General features: G+C 39.4%; 1 protein-coding gene across 2 annotated transcripts in view; it reads right to left on the bottom strand.

Annotated features, from left to right (window-relative positions):
• The window catches only part of LOC124884066 (alpha-2-macroglobulin-like protein 1), a 37,977-nt gene extending 18,313 nt beyond the window's left edge, over positions 1 to 19,664 (bottom strand). Inside the window, exons 1-21 of one of the 2 annotated variants that reach the window (XM_047391674.1) lie at positions 18,731 to 19,664; positions 16,420 to 16,600; positions 14,525 to 14,681; positions 13,600 to 13,652; positions 12,258 to 12,278; positions 11,721 to 11,889; positions 11,550 to 11,634; positions 10,370 to 10,490; positions 10,170 to 10,284; positions 9,976 to 10,085; positions 8,766 to 8,921; positions 8,217 to 8,453; positions 6,999 to 7,062; positions 5,593 to 5,738; positions 5,348 to 5,497; positions 5,052 to 5,246; positions 3,998 to 4,070; positions 3,780 to 3,918; positions 2,559 to 2,784; positions 2,350 to 2,476; positions 569 to 690 (exon numbers count right to left, since the gene is read on the bottom strand). In XM_047391674.1, the coding sequence (XP_047247630.1) occupies positions 569 to 690; positions 2,350 to 2,476; positions 2,559 to 2,784; positions 3,780 to 3,918; positions 3,998 to 4,070; positions 5,052 to 5,246; positions 5,348 to 5,497; positions 5,593 to 5,738; positions 6,999 to 7,062; positions 8,217 to 8,453; positions 8,766 to 8,921; positions 9,976 to 10,085; positions 10,170 to 10,284; positions 10,370 to 10,490; positions 11,550 to 11,634; positions 11,721 to 11,889; positions 12,258 to 12,278; positions 13,600 to 13,652; positions 14,525 to 14,681; positions 16,420 to 16,600; positions 18,731 to 18,816 (2,733 nt within the window). In that variant the 5' untranslated portion in view covers positions 18,817 to 19,664. Of the gene's footprint in view, positions 1 to 568; positions 691 to 2,349; positions 2,477 to 2,558; positions 2,785 to 3,779; positions 3,919 to 3,997; positions 4,071 to 5,051; positions 5,247 to 5,347; positions 5,498 to 5,592; positions 5,739 to 6,998; positions 7,063 to 8,216; positions 8,454 to 8,765; positions 8,922 to 9,975; positions 10,086 to 10,169; positions 10,285 to 10,369; positions 10,491 to 11,549; positions 11,635 to 11,720; positions 11,890 to 12,257; positions 12,279 to 13,599; positions 13,653 to 14,524; positions 14,682 to 16,419; positions 16,601 to 18,390; positions 18,517 to 18,730 lie in introns of those variants that run through there. The other variant, XM_047391675.1, reaches the window with a different exon arrangement.
• Between the last annotated feature and the right edge of the window lie 235 nt (positions 19,665 to 19,899).

The following is a 19,899-nucleotide window of genomic DNA, read 5'->3' as shown; positions in this document are numbered from 1 at the left end:
AAACAATTAAATATTACACAAAAGTCCAGCCCACATTCATACAAGACTGCTGTATTCAGTAATCTTTATGGTCTAAGAAACAAATGGCTGCCAGCTGCAAAAAAGCTAATTCAGCCTTTCATGTCTAACAGCACATGGCATATTACACTAATAATACAAGGAAAACTAAGCCAACATGCATGAACAAACATAATTATTGTTCTATAACTATAACTGTATGAATGAACACATCTATGATTCATTTCTCCATTTAGAGGTAAAAGGATTCTTAGTTGATGTGTCCCTCTGACCCTTGTCACAATGATCTTTGTTCCATTCATTAACAAACATCATTTTGTTCTGCTGCCTGTCAGGGTCCTTTTGGTCTGTTGCTATGACACTTCCGAAACTTCCAATCAGAAACGAGAAAATCTCCCACACCTCTGTACAACTCTAAAGCTGGAAGGACTTCACTAAAATTAGTGGCTTTAATTATTAAAAACTTTATTTCAACAGACTGAATTTGTCATTCTTCACATCATTCTTAAAAGGAGTCAGCTCTATGAACGAAGCTTTGACTTTCACTGACCTCCACCAGCAGTGTCTCAATCACTGTGTCGATTCGGCCCACTATTGGCACTGTGGCCACGCTGTTGCCACACAGAGTGCGGTTCCTCAGAGCCTCGGCGCGGACCCTCAGGCTCACGTCGCCTGTGTACACAGACACACACAGATCTGAGGCTGGGGGGATTTATCGATTCCCACCTGTCACCCGGTGCGTGCAGGAAAGACGGCTTCCCATCTGCTCCTCTACTCAACTCATCACGTTCCTCCATCCTTCCTCAGTTTTCCTTCCTCCTCCTGTTTACCTCCTCATCAATCGAAATTTGTTGCCTTATTATTCCATGTCTCCATACAGCTCTGTTACCCATGCCCTCCCTCGCTTCCTTCACAGCCCACAATTCTTCACACGGAGGACAAGTAGAGATCAGCCCCTCAGGGAGAGGTTTCTGAATGTTTCGTCAGAGACACTACCTAACTTGTTAGTACAAGTGATTGTCAGCATTCCTCAGAGGGGGGAGTTAGAGAATCGCAGTTTGACATGCATCAGAACCCCCTCTCCATCCCTGCTGACGGAGGCTAATGGGAATCCTTGGCTTTCAGCCCAACGAGGCAGAGCTACGACTACAGCCTCTGCTTCGAGCAGTGCAGGCACTCACTGCTGTCAACGACCTCAGTGAGGATTAATTAGCTTGTTCAGAACCAGATTTCACTCACAAACGGACGTTTGTGATGGACGGATTGCGCATGTCAACATTTTACTTAATGAGATGAAAATACCGCTCCTGATTACTGGTGACATGGCAACAAAGAGATGTCAGAATTCAGGTAATGAGAGCTGGCTGACAATGGTTGTGGAGAGCCAAAAAGGTCCCATTCTAACAGTTTATTCAATAATAAATACAACTTTACGTTTGTTATTAACTGATTAAAACAGAAAAAACACAGAATTTATTAAATAAAACATTAAATGTGTGATTAATTAAAAAGAATGAAAAAAATGTTTTATGACAATTAGGAAAATTTAATAATCATTTCGTGAACCCATACTGAAGTTCATTAGCAACATATTTACCCATCAGCCTTTTCTAACAGTCAGGTCAGCTCTGATCTAGGCTGCTGATTTGGACCATGAGGGATTATTTTTCAGAATAAAACCGACTGGACTAGAATGCCTCTGAACGTTTTGACTACTTTCTGGGATATGTGTGTTTTCTTGCTTAGCAGGATAACCAATCAGATGTTGAATATATAAATAATCAAATGAAAGTAGAAATTAATGTTTTACAAAATGTATATTTTGATTAATAATTATGAGAGAGGTTTTAATTTGGTAAGAAATAATGTATCTGTGTGTGTGGATTATAAATGGTGTTCTACAGCGCTCTGAACTTGGACAAACTGTGGTAAGACTTTATATAAAAACAAGAAAACATGACAGTTTAACAGCTATACTGAAGACACAGACATATTTATCTGAAGCTCATCAGGAACAAGGAGCACAACCCTGTCTTAAGGACATAGATTCCTGAATGTCCAGCAGCTTTCCCCAATCTTAATTCAGGCTAAACTAAGACAAATAAATTTGTCTCTAAAGATATTCACTCTCAGTTTTGTTCCCTACAATAGTTGGCATTGTTCTGGACCCCATTGCTAAAGAAAACCTTGAGGCTGACTGTAACATGTCCACATTTCAGTGTCCAACCAACTAGTAGAATAGTAACCCATTTGGTCATTTGTATCACTCAAGGACAAAAAATATGACGGGAAATGTTTAAAAAAAAAAAAACGTCAGCTGTCTAACATTACCCAGAGCAGTCGGAGTCACAATCCAGGAGAAGGTCCTGCTCTCCTCTCCACACAGACAGATGGTGTACTGGCAGCCTTCACAGTTTCTGAAGGTGTACTGGTCAGAACTAGCCAGAGTTACTTTGACCTGTGAGCAGAACCAAATGCTAAAATAAACAAGATAGTTAAAATACTCAAAAGAATGTCTGTGTAACAATGTGAATAGTCACCATAATGCACTGGGAGAGGTAATTGAAGACTGTGGCCTTTAGTGTGAACACCTCTCCTCTGATGACGGAGTAAGGCATGGTGAGACTGATGAAGAACGGTTGGAAGGCGATGAGCCCGGTGTTGGGCGACACGCCGAAGCCAGTGGGGGAGACACAGAATGCACTGGCTGCCCAATTAGTGATGGTGTCGGGGACCGTCTTCTGAATGCTTGCTGATCCGCCATTTCTTTAAACAGGCACAGGATTTGAAGGTTTAAGCAAGCCCTCATACACATTTCTATAAAATTCTTTTAAAAAAAACACTCAAAATAAATTTTAGATCTCGGAAAAGATAGAACAGGCAAAATACGCATGAAGCTAATGTTTTTACACAAGCTACAACTCAACGTCCCAGCTACACCCACTCATTACCTGGCAAGCCCATTGATAGTTGCCTCACCCATTCAACAGTGTTTCTCTGATACTCTCAACCCTACTCACTCTACACTACCTTTTAGAGCGCACTTTCAGCCCATCCTCTACATATGTTCTGGCTATCAGCAGAAAGGTGTTCACACTGACTGGGAGAGTCAAAGTTGACCCAACCCTGTAATGCCTTTTATTCAGCTCGACAAGCAGTGAAAGCCATAATCACTACGGGATTGTGGAACTCATCGGAAAGCAAAAAGACAGCAACAGCAGCAGCGCTCTGACAGAGACCCTCATAGATCCTTCAGTGTCTGTCTAACAAGAAATGTGCTCTTTGGCAGACTTTGATGACCTGCTAAAGATGGTGCATGACAACTTTGCTTGTAACTGAAGAACTGAATGCATCTGGCATTCTGTAGATAAAACTTCCGATTTATCTATAAAGTCTTGCTCTCTCCTTTGACCTTTAACCTAAATCAAACCAAACAGTTTAGAAAAGTATGAAATGCATTTTAAAGTATTAAATAATTTGATAATTTAAACTAAACATTCATATTAAGCATTTGTCTTTCAATTCTATTGTGTTATCCATCTTCATGAGGTTTCTCCTTATTACCCCACAGTAACAAGGTTCCAGATCCAGGTCTCAGGAAACTTTGTTCTGACTGTCTCCTTTTTCTGCTCCTCTGGACTTGGACTTCTAGCTTCGCCACCCTCAGCCACTGCCATGTTGAAGGCAACAGGTCCAGCAATGTCTACTTCTACAAAGATGAATAAAAAGAGAAATAGAAATCATTTTTCTACTGTACTCACCCAAGAAAGACCAGATCCCAGATCCAGGTCTCAGGGAAGTTTGTTCTAACTGTCTCTTCGGGTTTTCCAGCTTGATTGTCAGAAACTGGAGCGGCTGACAGCCTCACATCATCTACCATGGGAAGAGCCTCTGGCATTTCTAAATGAAATTTAGAACATAAAAGTGGCTGCTCTTACCGCTAAGAATGGAGAGAACAACAAAACACAACAAAACATACCGTCCAACTTATACAGGAAGCAGTCGTTTGGTTTCTTCACATCTGAGTTTGTCACAATCTTGACTCCAATGTCCTAGACGTGAAGAGAGGAAGGCAGAAAGAGAAATCATGTAGCACAGCACCATGACAGATGTTCAACTAACTAAACAGTAGCACATCCAGGATAGCAGCTACAGAAAGGAGAACTGAAAAACATCAGATGCACCATTCTGTTGTTTGTCTGTCTTCACACTCAGCAATCTAAGTGACATCCCTTTCTTCATCCATTAGGGAACAATATGATCCGGCCAAACCTTTGCAACTACAGTAGTTTCAACCACAAGGTTTAGGAGTATGTTTATGGGAATCCTGATTGTTTTTTCAAGAGTTCATTTGTGAGGTCAGACACTGATGTTGGATGAGAAGGCATGGCTTGCAGTGTGCTCCCTAATTCATCCCAAACTTGTCCTTTCGAGTTGAGCTCTGGACTAGACTTGTCAAAATAAATCAATATTTTGATATGATCAAAACAAAATAACTTTTTAAAGATACTTAGTTGCATAAACATCTATACACACTGAAATATTTTGCTCTCCATCATTTTGTCACACAGGAAAAGTGGCATTTATATCTAGTATATTGGCGACTCTGTTGGTTTTGCTCCAACTAAGATGGCAAAAATATCATCATACTCTTCTGGTTACATTTTTATCATCGTTATAAGAAATAACCCCATAAAATTGTTTGAAATGTTCTCTTTTACATGTCTTCCCCTTTTTTGGATGAGTTGCTGCCATTTCCAATCACTTCCTCTTTGTTACAATACCACTTACAATTGATTGTACTTGAATTAATTGCACCGATGGCATCTTAAAAAGCAAAAATCGGTTAAAGAGGCACATCTAGAAAATAGAACTGCAAATGTACCAACAGATACTAATGACAAGAAATGATGGCGAAATTCAAATACAGAAGAATGGGACAGAAGAGGTAGAAATGATGGAGACGTTAAAACACTGATACTTTTCAAGTATAGTCTGGGCTAAATATACAATCCATTTCAATAAATCTTTACTTTAAAAATGCTGTAAACATCCAACTGATGATAGAATGCAGGAAACAAGAGCGAGCGCTTTGATCGCAAGCCGTCTTCAGGCTCCAACACAGGGATTGGTCTGGGTAATGGCCCAGGGAAGCAAGAGAATGGATCAAAGTCCTCCACCTCGTAGTTGTACCCCCACAGCTTCTGCACAGGCAGCTGGTTGAACACCTGTCAGCACAAAAACCCAAGTCAAAACATTTGGCATGTTATACCTTTAAAAACAAAAAACACACAATCTCAACATGTTGGTGTGATGATGGTTGCCATACATAGTCAACAGTGAGCTCCTGCTCTGGTTTCAGCAGCAGGACGCTCTGGTCAATGGCTCTGACAGAGCACAGAGATTTGGGGTTGGCCTTCACCGTCAGAGTGGTCTTCTCCGCTGGAAGCTGCTGAACGAAGGAGAACTTCAGGGAAACCTGATGAGACAACCAAGTAAAGAGTGGCATCAGGGGAATTCTGTTTCTCCATATGTTGGTTTTCTTTTAAAAACCCATGTCTTTATATTCCCTACCTTGTTTTTGAGGCACAGCTGAATGGGGAAGTCCAGGCTGTCTGCTACTATCTCGCCATTGGGCATCACAGAGTAAACAATCACCTGGGCAATTGGTGCAAGGTCTATCACCTGAGTCAGTCTGAATGTCAGCTCCCCTTTGTTAACTAGGGAATCAAACAGGTACATGAAAACAGATGAGCAACACCTGAGGGAACATTGCTAAGCTGCCAAGTATGTCTTATCCTTTTAACCGGATTGGTTGAATACAAGCAGTTAAATCTTGCATCCGTTATATCCAACCGGATGATCTGAAAGCTCATCATACCATCTCTAATTCAGTGTCCAGCCACCCTACAAAAGAAGCTAATTTCCATCGCTTTTATAGGGGATCACGTACTTTCAGTCATGATTCATATTATATGACAATAGGCAAGGTTACAGAATGAGAGTGCTTCGCACTGGGGTGAGAACCACACCGATGTCTGATGAAAGTGGGGCTTGAACACATAAAAATAAAAGCTGAGACCATGATGTTTCCAATCCAGACACCCTCCCCTCCATGACTTCACCCTGAGCTACTGTCTGTGAATGAGGACATGAAGCAGCATGTGTGGAGGCCAATCCACATTGGTAACAATCTCAACTTTATGCTGAGAGTATGGACACACACTTTACCAGCAAGTCTGAGGAGTGGGAACCGTTGATGGTTGGACTACACCCTCCGGCCCCTTTGAAGTTTGGAAACACCAACCTGGTCTCGGTCCGTCATGTTACACTCAAGAGGCATGCCAACCACAATAGCCCTAGGGCTGCACAATATATCGCAAATTTAACATTATCACAATATCACTGTATCACAAAGAACTGCTTAGACTGCAATAAGTGTTGGCTGATTATTTAAGTACCATGTATTCAAGCTATCTACGCAACTATGAAACTTGTTTAATGCAGCATAAAAAGTTTTAAAAGGTGATAAGGTGGTTGTTTCATTGCCAAAGCAGAGGATGCCAGCCAGAAGTAACTTTCCTAATGAAACCTTTTTAGATAGTAGCTGGATAGACAACTCCTTTTCCTGGGCCTATTTGCTATAAACCTAAAGCAGAAAGACTTAAACACCTTTTAATTATTAGTTTATTTTTTGAAAGTCATATCGCTATTGCAACATTCACCAGTATTATCGGTAAATATGCAGTCCTAAACAGCCCGAAAACATTCAGAGCCTTCAGTCTCTGAACATTTTTCATTCTCTGGCAAGCTTTGCCACAAAACAGATTTTCTAGATAAACTTTATGAGGCCAATTTGCTTACAAAACCTTGAAAGTTTCTTAAAACCTTTTGGTTATTGGACATTCAATAAGAAAACCCATGTACTGGATGTCATTCAGTTTATCCGCCATAATCTTAATTAGTTAACAGTTTCGTACCAGTTCCTGCCGTGACACCCACTGGGACACGACCATTACGCACAACTGAACCTTTGGACAGCACCTACAAAGACAGACAATGTAAGCACAAACAATCTCATTACATTATTGGAGCTACAGTTCAAAGGTGTTTTACTCCACTGAGGGAAGAGAAAAATATGTGGAATAACTACTCTTTTGTCAACAAAAACCAAATCAGTGATATGACCCAAAACTGTTACTTACCAGCTGAATATTCTGGCTTTGTAAAACATAATTCATACAAATTAAATGACAGTGTTGCAATCAAAGGCATATTGTTTCTTTTTAGATACATTAAAGGAACAATTAACCTGTAATTTGCAATTTAAGAACTAAGAACTCAATAGATCTAATTTTTAAAATGAGTCTGCAGTTGAAAAAGAGCTTGCTAATTGGTAGGAAGCTGTCCCAATGAGAGATCTTTCACCTTTAAAAATGGAAGGGATCATAAAACACTCTCAAAAGGGTAAATAAACAGAGTTAGGCACAAGATGTAGGTAGTTCAAAGTCAGCTAGGTCCAACAATTGTAGTCCAAAAAAATTAGGAGAGAAGAAAAAATTAACTATCCAGATAGACCAAGAAAGACATCATAGCAACGGGATGGAAAACTCATTGAAAACAGAAAATGTACAACACAAAACGGGCAGAAACAAGAGACTAAATGGTACAAATCATCTGAAAGATGACATTTAGCTCCAGAAAAATACAAACCAGACTCATCACTGAGAGCTAAACAGAGAGAAAATGTCAAGTGGGCTTTAGAGACACAGCTGTGATTATTGTACAGATTGGATCCATTAATGAGTCCTGAATCTGCTTTGGACAAAAAGATGTTGCCAGTTTGTTTGGTAACATTCCCACAAAACATAAAGATGACTAGCTGACAAAAGTAGGGCGAACATGGACATTTTAGACACTTTGTTCAACATTAGTGCAACACAGTACTAAATGAGATGTGTTTAGCTTGATGATTCCATAATTTCTTCTTGTATGTGCTCAGATGTCTTAGTAACAGTTATGTTATTATGGTATGTATTGCAAAGAAAGAATATTCAACTTGTCTGTAAAAACCATTTGTACTTAAAGTGATTTCCTTTTGGCTACAAAGTAAAACAAGTGGATGATCATCCTCCGCCATTAGTTATTATATATTTTGCATGGGATTATACAAAAGGGGCTATGAACGTGACGCATACCAGGTAGAAGAAGTTGAGGACCGGTTGATTCTTCTTCCATTCCTTTCCTTGAATGATGTACTGAGCCGTTACAGTTGCATCTCTGTCGCAGGCGAAGCTCTGGCTAATCTGCTTGAGCTTCAGGAAACTATTGCTCTTGGAATACGCGGGTGAGACGTACAGGTAGGCAGATCCATAGTCTGCTCTCCTTACATTGGGATCATAAGGTTCATTTTCCTTTGTGTCCTTAGTGAGAACCTGTTCAGTAAGATCAAGGGTTAAATTAGACCAAGACTGAAACATACACTAACTTCCAGCCATCTTAGTTTGTTCAGGTGAAGGGCAACATAGATCACACATAGAATTCAAAAAGGCACCCAATACTTAATTTTCACTCAAGTATGATGATAGTCACTTTGTCGTATACTAGTCCACAAGGGTTTCCCAAATCCTTCTATGGCTGAACCCATGAAGTCAAGCACCTGGTTCACTGAGCAACTCCTATAAATCAGTTATATTGTCTGAAATATTCCTGCAAACAATAACAAACCACATAAATTACACACTAACCTTGAGAGAGACTGGTGCCGTCCAATCAGATGTGTTCAGAGAAAACTGAGTAATGCCACTGGAGTCTGTTGTGAGGACCATTTTCTTGGAGTCTTCGACAAACAGGTAAAGCAGCTCGTTGGCAACAGGTCGGTTGTCGGGCCCGACCACTTTGATCTGCAAAACAGTAAAAAAGGCTTTGTTGATATTCACCATATTTCTGTCCTTTTGGAACTATGTTCCTCAGTTGCTATTATGTGAGTTTATTAACACATTTAACACTGACCTAATCCCTGCAGTGTTAAAGCTCTGAAAGTGTTACCTTCAAAGTTCTACAACACCCAACCTCACCATGTTTCAGTAGCCAGTCAAAAAATCTGCAGGAATTCCTGATTGTTGTGTCCCAGGGTAGCCATTACTAGCTAAGCAAGCTGATAAAGTATATCTTACAGTGCATGGGCGCAGGTTTGTGACTCATGTACTGTGATACAGACGGTCAGAAACATAAAGTGAATAAAACAAATTGTGAGGCATTTGAAGCAGAAACTTTCAAACTGATTATTTTTGTTAAAAAGTAAGTTGATTCAGACAAAACATCTTGTTTTTTAACAGGGAAGCTCATAAAAGTATGCATCATCAGTGACAATTTGTCCCACATTTAATTGGAAATTCAGCTTCAGGTCACACAGTGATCAATCTGATGCTACAAACAGATCCAAAACCAAGGCTTTGTTTCAGGTAAAATGGTACATTCATAGACTTCTAAAGTCAGAGAGCAAACATGCTAACAGCACTAAATGAGGCAGTTTCTGGCAGATATATTTGCTGGTTTAGGGCTTGAGGGGATTCCTGTGGCTTTAATGATTATCTGTACAGAAGCCCTGTTTGCACTGGCACCTAAAATGTTTCAACACTCTCTGTTAATTAGGTTTTTCAGCTAAATTCCAAATTGCTCAGGTGTTTGCAATAAACAAATTAAAATGAAACAGATTAAATAGTTACATAAAACTGATATTACAAGAATTTCATCCAAACTCAGCACCAAAGCTTTCAACTACTACAGTGCTCTCAAAATTAGCCCACATTTCCAAATGACCATTATTGTAAACAGCAGCTAGCTTGTACACATTGGCATTAAATCTGCTTTGCAGAGGGCGTTGAATACTTTTAGCTGCATCTGTGTTAGTACTATACCAGAAACATGCAAAAAATAGGTTTTTGAGCTCATTACCTTTCCTTCAAATGGTATGCCAGGCCTGTATGCTGCAGGTACATCCTCGAAGGTGATGGTTTTGATCTGACTGCTTAGAGTAGTTGTCCCAGACCCTTTAATAATGACCCCTAGGTTGTGGCAAACACACAGATCACAGCCTGTTAGAAACTAGTGCTAAACGTCCAAAGGATACCAGAACTTTGTAAACCTACCTGTTCCAAGCTCCTTCAACTCAGCAGTTAGCTCAAAACTGTCAAAGTATGAGTACTTGTTTAAAGCAAATTCTGTCAAGTTCACAGTTCCTGTGGCACATCCACTTTTATCCAGCTGGAACACAACAAAATATGTACATTCTTTATTAAAAATAACACACAAAAAAGAAAGTGATTTCAGCTGGTAAAATCTTACTCACAATCAAATTATAGCTCTTGCAGATGTCGTTATTTGGCTTCTCTGTAGTCCAGAAATACATATAGTGTTTCCTACAAAACTCAGCCTTAACTTCACCAAGAACAGGTTTCCCATAAGTGTATCTGCAGAAAAAAAGACAAAACAAAATCTAAGCATGTTATTGTCTATAAATAATGTAATCAACCATTGAATTTACAGGTAAATTCACACATGTTTCATCTGTTGTCCGCGACAAATAAGCCCACTGTTCCTGTTAGGAAAGAGCTGACGAACAGCCACAGAAAGGTAGACACTGCATGAGCAGAATGTGTTTCACACAGCGTACCACATTGCGTTGCTAACTGTGAGGAATTGGTTAACTCGTCTTTTATTGATTTGTACAAAGGGTTTTCTTTTGTTTCAGTAATCCATATTATTAAAACTAAAATGAACAGATATTTACATTGGAAATAAAACCAATCAATCTCTACTTTTCTTTCGTAGTTTTTAGGCTTCCTCCAACAGAGTGTATGTGCTGCCATAGATTATCTACTGGCTAACAAAAAATAAGCAGCATCAATTGTACTACGTTTAAGACAAGCAGCTCTTAGGAGCACTGCCTTTTCCTCAGATGTTAGAACTGGGATCTGGAAATGAAGACATTGCTGACTTGACCGTATGGTTAAAAAAACTGTTGGATTTTTCAGTCGTGTTCAGCCATTATCAGCAATTTAAGACCCAATCACTGTTTGTCTGAATTATATACACTGAAACACATTCACTTTCAAAGACTGGGCAGTACTTTGACAGTGACAGATTTCATGATCCATCCATAAGACCTTTTTTTTTTATCTAAACTGTTTTACATGTATGGCAGCCATATTCAATTTTGAGGTCAGGGTTTCCGGCTGACCTCTGGCTTTGAATTCTGAAAGAATAGGAACTAAAAACCTAATACGTCATAAATACATTAAATATAACAGCCGCTCAAGTCGTTTGTGTTGCCATTTGGATTCATTTTTTTTTTTTTTTACTACTGCCACAAGTCTTTTAGTTTGTTGGTCAGAAGTTGGAATTTTGGGACAGTATTTTCATTTAAACTTTGTTTAACAAAGTTCATTCAGTCTACCTTTTTAAACAACAAAAAAATAAACACCTACAACTTGGAGGTTAGCATTTATTGAATCTTAGCAGTCACTTACTTTCCACAGATCTTAAACGTGGTCGTTTTATGCAGGATGGTTATCACAATGGGCAGGTCTATCTGGACCTCAAACTTTGGCAAAACTGCAACAAAACAAAAACAATGAAATAATCCGCAAACAAGCTCAAAGATCAGCTGCTGTGTTGTTCCAAATCTCCCCAAACCTCACCGTACTCCTTGATGTCAAAGTTGTGGGAGATCTCCTCTCCTTTGTCCGTCACAACGCTGATTGTATAAGTTCCCTGTGCCGCCTCGGGAATAGAGGGGTGTGACAGGTCCAGGATGCCGTCACCGATTGTCTGATTCAGCCACTGGGCAATGCGATTTGAATTGGGATCCTACACACAGAAATTACATTAATATTTGCGGGTAAACTGTGAAAATACTAATAATATATAATGTAAATATTTGGTCACATGGGCTTTTATAATTAAAACACTGAAAACTATAATTTGTCATTACTTGAGCTCATGGATGAAGGATTATTCTATAACTTTGAGCTTTCCAGTCCTAAACGCTGTCGCGTTGTGAGATCTGTTGTAGTAAAAGGTTAAGATCCACAAGTTTAACTTCAGCCCAACCCTCTTTATTTCTGCCTTTTTTAATTGCCTCTTTGCTTTCTCCCTGCAGGCAAAACTCCTCAGGAAGAAAATGCAGACTTCAGCAAAAGTGTTTCTGTCTCAGGGCAGAAATATTGAGTTCTTACCTGGAGCACCACCTCTCTGTACTAAATAGAAAGAAAGAAAGAAAAAAAAAAATCATTGTTAGTTGGAGCCAAGAGGATGTGCACAATACACAGTTCTGCAATTCTCCAGACTGTTACAATCTCAGCTGAAAGGGTTTCAGGTCCATATATGCTTTGAGAATTGGATTTTATTCAAAAAAAATAAATAAATAAAAAACCTTTTTTGAAAAAAATCAAGGCATCTTTTTCCCAGTTTAAGAAGAATGTAGATGTCAGCAATGTATTGAATGCAGAGGATGTAGAAGTTATGTGTTCTCTGTGGTTTTTATTTTTCTGTTCTGTAAAATTAAAAGGGACTTTAACCCATAGGTAGCACAAAATAATGAATTAAGATGCATATAATAGCTTTTGTGACATTGTTATGTAAGGAAAGGACATTTCTGCAGCGTAAATAAATTAGCTGTTTATCGTTTTATTCCCTTCATTCAAACAAACAACAGCTTGCATTATTTCTATAGCATACTCCTCTTTGAGAGCAAATTAAGGTGAAATAAAGAAAGAGCACCTCCTAGAGCCACTCTACATATTAATAGCAGAATTGGGTGATGGTCTAGGGATATGAAAAACTAAAAATCCAACAGCTTAAAATTCTGTTCATACATTTTTGAAAACAAGACAAACTATTTCAATTTAATATTTGTATTTTAAAACAAACAACTTAGTCTGATGAGAAAATTCAAACACCCAAACATGCATGGACCTTAAACCATCACTGGATTGAATTGTGTGGCTATTTAGATCCAAATTATCCACAGAATGTGAAAAATGTTAACAGTTTCAGGTTAATGGTTATTTGAAGACCCATGCTCTCCTCTCTGGTTACATTATTCTTTGAAGAGATAAAAAAAGGTAAATTCAAAAACCCTTCTGCAGCCTGTAAGAGCGAAGAAGTGAGGTCTTTACATTTCCATCTGCTTGGATTTATGGAAATAGAGATTTCACGTTCACAGCAAGCTGCCATGTTCTCATCCCCTTCATTAGAAATGGGAAAAAAAGGCTCGCACCCATATTGATTCAGATGTTTGGGTCACGCGCAGTGTGCGCCAAATGAACTCTGACAGCATGTTTATCGCACTACTCCACACAGCGCTTCACGCCCACACCGTCTTCCAAAAGCAACAAACAGCCCTGCTTCCACCTCCCACTCTTCCTGAACCAAAATAGACCCTGCTGCTCGCATTCACCGACTGCTTGCTAGGAATCACAGCCCATTACCAAGTTCACTTGTCGTAACCCCGACACACGTCTCACAGGGCTGCAGGAAAGTGACAAAAGATGAGTTGATAAAAAAAGCTAAACATACCACTCGATTCACGGGGATGAAGTTGGCATCCAAGGAGACAATCCGGAATTTGACTTTATAAGACAAGAAAGGAATACCATTAATGACAGATGCATGAAGTAAAGCATAAATATGAGCAAAGCAACAAACTAAGGGTATAAATAGAACAGATTATATAACATTTTATTTTGAGATGAGGGTAAGCATGTATGATGTGTATAACCTACTGGAAATATTCTAATTAAAAGGAAAGGGTGGAGTATCATTTCCAAATATAAAAGTTTGGGTTCCTCTACAATTTTTATCTCAAGATTCAAGGTTAGTCCAGATTAAATTTTTAACTTTGATTAAAATTTGTTAGTCTGCTTTAGCTCATTTTTCAAATAGAAAATACAAAGGTTCACCATGTATTTATGGCAAAGATTTCTACAGTGGTCAGATTTAAACATGGAACCTGCAAAACAGACTGAGAGGATGGATGGATGGGTGGATGGATGGATGGATGGAAGAGCACACCCTGAAAATCCAAATATTTTCCCATGCTGTTTGTAATTCCCATACTTGTATAAACCTAAATACCCAGATCATAATCCATACTTCCAGACTGTGTAGGAATCCTGTGAAACAATAAGATTTTTCTAATTTAACTAATAAAACCAAAGAAATAAAGAAGTGATTGAAAAAATAAATCCAGTTTAACTGGACTTTAAAGTTAATCTAAACAGCTTCTGATGAAAACTGTTGAGGAAAGGGGTTCTGTGCATTTAGAAATAACTCCCAAAGTTGTTAAGTGATGGCTCAGCATTATGCAGATGCAGTAAAATAGTCCAAAATTGTGCTGCTACAGCTGAATTGCTAAGCAGTGGAGAGCATTGCTAATTGTAGCACCCGGCTGAAAGCTCCAACGCTTCCACACTTCCAGCATGGACAGACATGGGACACCCACCGGTTTGTCCAGGTTTGTAGATGGGTTTGTCTGTCTGCACAATGTGGATGAAACCTGGTGGCTCAATCATGACTTTGGTCTTCTTGCTCATGGAGGCACCCTGACCCTCCAGTGTTACCTGAATCTCTGCTATAGTTCGGATCAGCACTGTTGGCACCTGTAAACACCAGTAAAAAAAATATAAACTCCAGTTAGAACTGTAACATACAATGTCTAATCAATCACAAGCTTCAATTTATTTTATTGGGATTTTATGTGATAGACCAAAACAAAATAGTGCATAACAGAAGAGAAAGGAAAATGAGACATGCCTATCAAAACGTATTACTAAAAATGGTAATGTGCATTTGAATGAAGCCCTCCTGAGTTAATATTTAGTAGAAGCACATTTTACTATAGTTACAGCTGCAAGTCTTTGTGCATTTCTTTACCAGCTTTTCCACAACTAGAGACTGGATATTTTGCCCATTTGTTTATGAAAATACCTCAAACACAATCAGATTACATGGAGAGTATTTGTGAAGAGCAATTTTCTATTCACAGACTAAATCAGATTTAGGTTTGGACTTTGACTGGGCCATTCTAACACATAAATATGGTTTGTTCTAAACAATGCCCTTGCAGCTTTGGCTGCATGTTTAGCGTCGTTTTCCTGCTGGACATAATGCTGCCACCACCATGTTTTATTGTGTGTACAGGGTTGCTTTTCTGACACACATAATATTTTTTCTGTGTCCCTTATATGACTCTAAATGGGACACTTTACAACAACGGCGATACCTGACCCATCTGCTGTGTTCCTTTGCCTTCATAGTTTGTTCACTAATGTTGTCTGAGGCCTCTACAGCTGGAGATGAGATGACACATGAGTGAAATCTATCTAAACATTAGATAACTTCGGAAGCAAATTGGTTACACTGGATATTATTTAGGGGTATCAGTGTAAAGGGCGGTGAACAACAATATACAATTTGCAGGTTTCTATTTGTATACAAATTTGAAAACCATGTATAATTTACCACCACTTCACATCTAGGTCATTACTTTGTGTTGGTCTGTCACATAAAATCCCAATAGAAGCAGCTGAGTTTTTTGGTTGTAATTTGATAAAAGCTGAACGGGAAAGACAGAGAAAAAAGGAGAAAAGGTATGGGATGTTTTTGCAAGAAGAGGTGTCTTGTATAACAGAGGATAATAACTGCATGAAAGCAGAGTCATCTGAGCTCTGTGGGCTAAAAAACAGATTATGTCCGCTTTTCCACCAATTTAATTACAAAATGTTCTCAAACTTGTTCACTGTGTGTCTTTGCTTGCCAGTAAAGCTGCTATTGCATTACAGGGACCGAAACTTCATTCAGGAAAATGTTTCAAGGGTATTTTTCCCTCAAACCCATCAATCTGCGAGTGAGAGTACAGGACAGAAGGTGTTCTTCAGAAGAATGCAGGTAGAAAGCTAATCCTGTAAGATAAAGCCCTATCAAGTTGGCTGCAAGGATGCAAACACCCAGTCATTCCTGAAGCTGGGCCAAATGCTGCCCAACAAACTAAAACTAAGTTTTTGTTACAGAGTAGATTAGAAACAGGCACATGGTCTCCTCATCAATATGAAGCAAGGCCTGCAAGCTGCAAAACAACAAGCAGACGTGTAACAGAAACCAGAGAATTCATTTACTGAGCCCCACTGCTGATGACTGCCTGAGTTATCTAATGAGGCACGTAATGATGCCAAGATCTGCGGCATTCCATGACACGGACAATGAGAGGATGGGGAGAGGAAAGTACACTGTGTTTAGAAACATCATCAATGCATTTAATGTATTGAAAAATAAAGTTCTGTTCAGTTCTGCAGGAAAACAGCCAGCAAACAAAAGAGAGCAAACAGAAACGAGGCTGACCTGAAAGTTAATACATTGGTAGTACTCTTTGGAGACGGTATCCTTTAGGATGACACTGTTGGTGGAGCCCACGGTCAGGGTGATGGTCAGAGAGATCCTTTCTGTGGGGTTCTGGACATGAGCACACAGGGTCTCCTGTATTCCTGCAGTCAGACGGGAGCTAACAGTCACTGCATAGATCCTGCAAGGAGAGAAAAAAAAAAGAGAGAGAGAAAAAAAAGAGAATTTAATGGACATTTTTTCAATATCAGCCAGAATCTTCTAATACGAACAGATGTTTCAAACAAGACTGTGTCTCTGTTTTTGGTCAAATCTGTTAAGACAATTTGTTGAGTGCTGTAAATGTTTGACCCTGAAACAGCTGTTTACCAAAGGTATCGGGTCACTTGACTTTAAACACACACAAGCTTTAATGATATCTCATTTTAATAATAAAGGCTTTAATATGACAACCATCAAACCTTTGCAGCTTTAATAGCTTCACTTCTGGGAAAGCTTTCCACATTGTTTCGAAGTGTCATTGTGAGACTCTTTGACCGTTTTTGTAGGAGACCGTTCTTGTCCAACACTAATGTTGGTCAAAAAGGCATGGCTAGCAGTCCCTGCTTTAATTCATCGCAAATGTGCTCATGTTAAGGCCAGAATCCTCTACAGACCAGTCAAGTTCTTCCACTCCAATCTCTCTCAGATGCTTACTTGCAGCTGATCAGCCATGGAAACCCATTCCATAACGCTCTCTAGGCACTGTTCTTCAGGTAATCTGAAGGCCACATGAACTTTGAAAGTCTGAGGCTATTGACTTTGCAAAACAATGATTGTGGAATATTTCATTGCAATGACATTTCATAACTGAACTTATTGCACAGGGAGCATCCTATCACAGTACCACGCTAAAATTTGCCGATCTCCTAAAAGTGACCCGATCTTTCAAAATAATTTCCATAAGCAGCCTGCATAACTAGTTTCTGGATTTTATAAACATGTGACCATAAAATGGATTGGAAAACCTGAGTTCAACGATTTGGAGGGATGGTCCAGTACTTTTGTCAATATTGTTCATCCATATTTACTGTTTGAGTGAAAAAAGTTAGCTATCCTTCATTTATTCATATCTACATTCAAGTAAACAAAACTTTGTTTATTTCCATCTTCCTAGAATGGTCTTAGTCCACAGATCTGTAGGATTACTGAATATCTTTTTTCCCCTGGGACATTGACTGTTACCACACATAGAGGTGAAGTTCAGGGACTGTTGAGACTTTATTTAAAACACACTACTACGTTCATTTTGACTGATCTACCAAATACCTATTAACTGTTTCTACCTCTACATTACTCTGTACTGCCAGGGCAACAGCAAAGAACGCTCTTTAAAGCATGCCATTGGAAGTGTTTGATTAAGAAATGCCCAGTTCAAGCTGCTGGCCCTGGTCCCAGTAATGCAGGAAACTACTTATTGGGGCTGACACAAAAGTATAAACAAAGGCTATCTTCAAAGTAAAACTGAGAAGACCAGAAAAAATAAAGTCTGATGGGATCTCTACAGTTGTAACTGAAACATTCAGGTGCAAAGTCAGATGTTTAATCAATGTAGACTCTAAAAATGCCTCACAATACCATAAAAGATTTGGCCTGTGGTCTTATCAATTTTTTTCCAATACACTTTTTGATCAAAAGAGATGACTCATGGTTGGTTCTCAATGAGAACGATTCATTAAGATGGTGTGCCTTTCATATATGCCATTTAAAATCTGAGGCAAAACTTTGGCAAGAAACAGTGCTGTTACACTGACAAAATGTTATAGGTAATGCTAGAGCCACTGTCAGTTTCCTATCTTTGACAGTTTCGTATCTTGACATACATCTAATATCAATATCAATTGATAAATTTAAGCGCCACTGATTTTTTTTCGTGTATAACTACTACAGAGTATTCATTTTAAAACACAAAAATAGACTAAAGTAAGTCACCTAAACGCACTCCCTTAGCATGGAAAAGGTTGCAATATTTAGCATTTCTGATTTAAGAGTGAAAAAAACATGGATGACTTAATTTTGGAATACCACAGCAGGTTATAATCGTTAAAGCAAACATTGAGGCCTCAGGACTTTACAAATCTCAACGTCGGTAAAAACAAAACACCACAAACTGCCTGCCACGAGCCAAAATTCCTGTTTTCCTCCTGTTTGGTCACGTGCACCTGCTTGTCCTGCAAACTCCAGCGCGTGAGTTCTTCGTTTCCACTTTGTAAAGCCACCTTCTGTTACCATAACAACCTGCGGCAGTTTGTTTGAAAACCTTTTCACTTACATTTCGTTCAGCTCGGCCGACGTTGCAGTCAGCACGACGGCTGAGGCGAACATGGCAGCGGACAACACTCGGAGGACAAGTGCCATGTCTGCGGAGCGGGACAAGACGACCGGATCGGACCGGACTCCCGAGGAGCAGTGTTGTAGAGGACGGAGGAGGGTCTTGCAGCCTGCGGTCCCAGCTGTGGCTTGAGTTCTGTGACACCCAGGGATGTTGGCAGCTCAAAGTTGCGCTCTCAGTGGCGGCGGTGCTGTTTTATAACACCGAACCAGCCTCCAGCTATACCCCCTCCTTGTGGATCACTCCCCCAAAGTTCGTTGGACATTTGCAGCCTCCTCCCTTTCCCGAAAGAGAGAATTAGGTGGCCACCTGAACAGTTTCTGAAGAAGTCCTGTAAAAAGCCAACATCTCCCATAAGCAAGGCCATAAAAAACCCGAAAAACATCAGCAGTAGGTGGAATGGTGAAAAATGCTGTTGTGAGATGCATTATGACCACACCAAAGTTTTACCCTGATTGGTTTGTCAACAACTGACAAGCAATTATGAAAAGACACCAGAACGACACCGAGGGGCTCAGCCTGAGGGTTGCATCTAAATTTCTTTTTAGTAATGACTGCTTAGGCCTACATTACTTTGCAAGCACCATACTGATAGTTTCACATTGCCCTGCACAATTACAGTAACCCCTGGCAAATGATTTGAAAAATCATTCAACCGAAAACAAAACATTTGGCAGGGAAACATTCATTTAGCAAACTCATCAAACTTAAAATTGTGATAGTAGTAGTAAAGGATTTTTCCTGGTATGCCTCCCAAACAGAAAGTGGGAGAATATACGCATATTATAAATATATGCATATATTATATATATATGCATCTAGTGGGTTTACTGGCTGAGATGAAGAGTAGGTGACCCCAAGATGCCCCTCTTTGCTGTCATTCTCTAACAGTGAGCTATAGGCATTTTTTTTTTTTAACACCCTTGGCTGGATAAACGTGGGTCCTTGTTTGTCACAGTTCCAGTTTAACATGTGATAATATTGCTCTGACTTTAGATGCAGGCAAATTTAGGTGTGCAGCTGTTTCCTGACTTAAGATCAAGACACATCTACCTTGTATGATGTTTTCTTGTGTTTTCCCTTTTATAAGAGTGACTAAGAGAATTAAA

The sequence above is a fragment of the Girardinichthys multiradiatus genome, chromosome 18 (assembly GCF_021462225.1).
Source record: "Girardinichthys multiradiatus isolate DD_20200921_A chromosome 18, DD_fGirMul_XY1, whole genome shotgun sequence".
Lineage (NCBI taxonomy): Eukaryota > Metazoa > Chordata > Actinopteri > Cyprinodontiformes > Goodeidae > Girardinichthys > Girardinichthys multiradiatus.
Note: the sequence above shows the minus strand (reverse complement) of the source record. Positions and strands in the feature narration are given on the sequence as shown.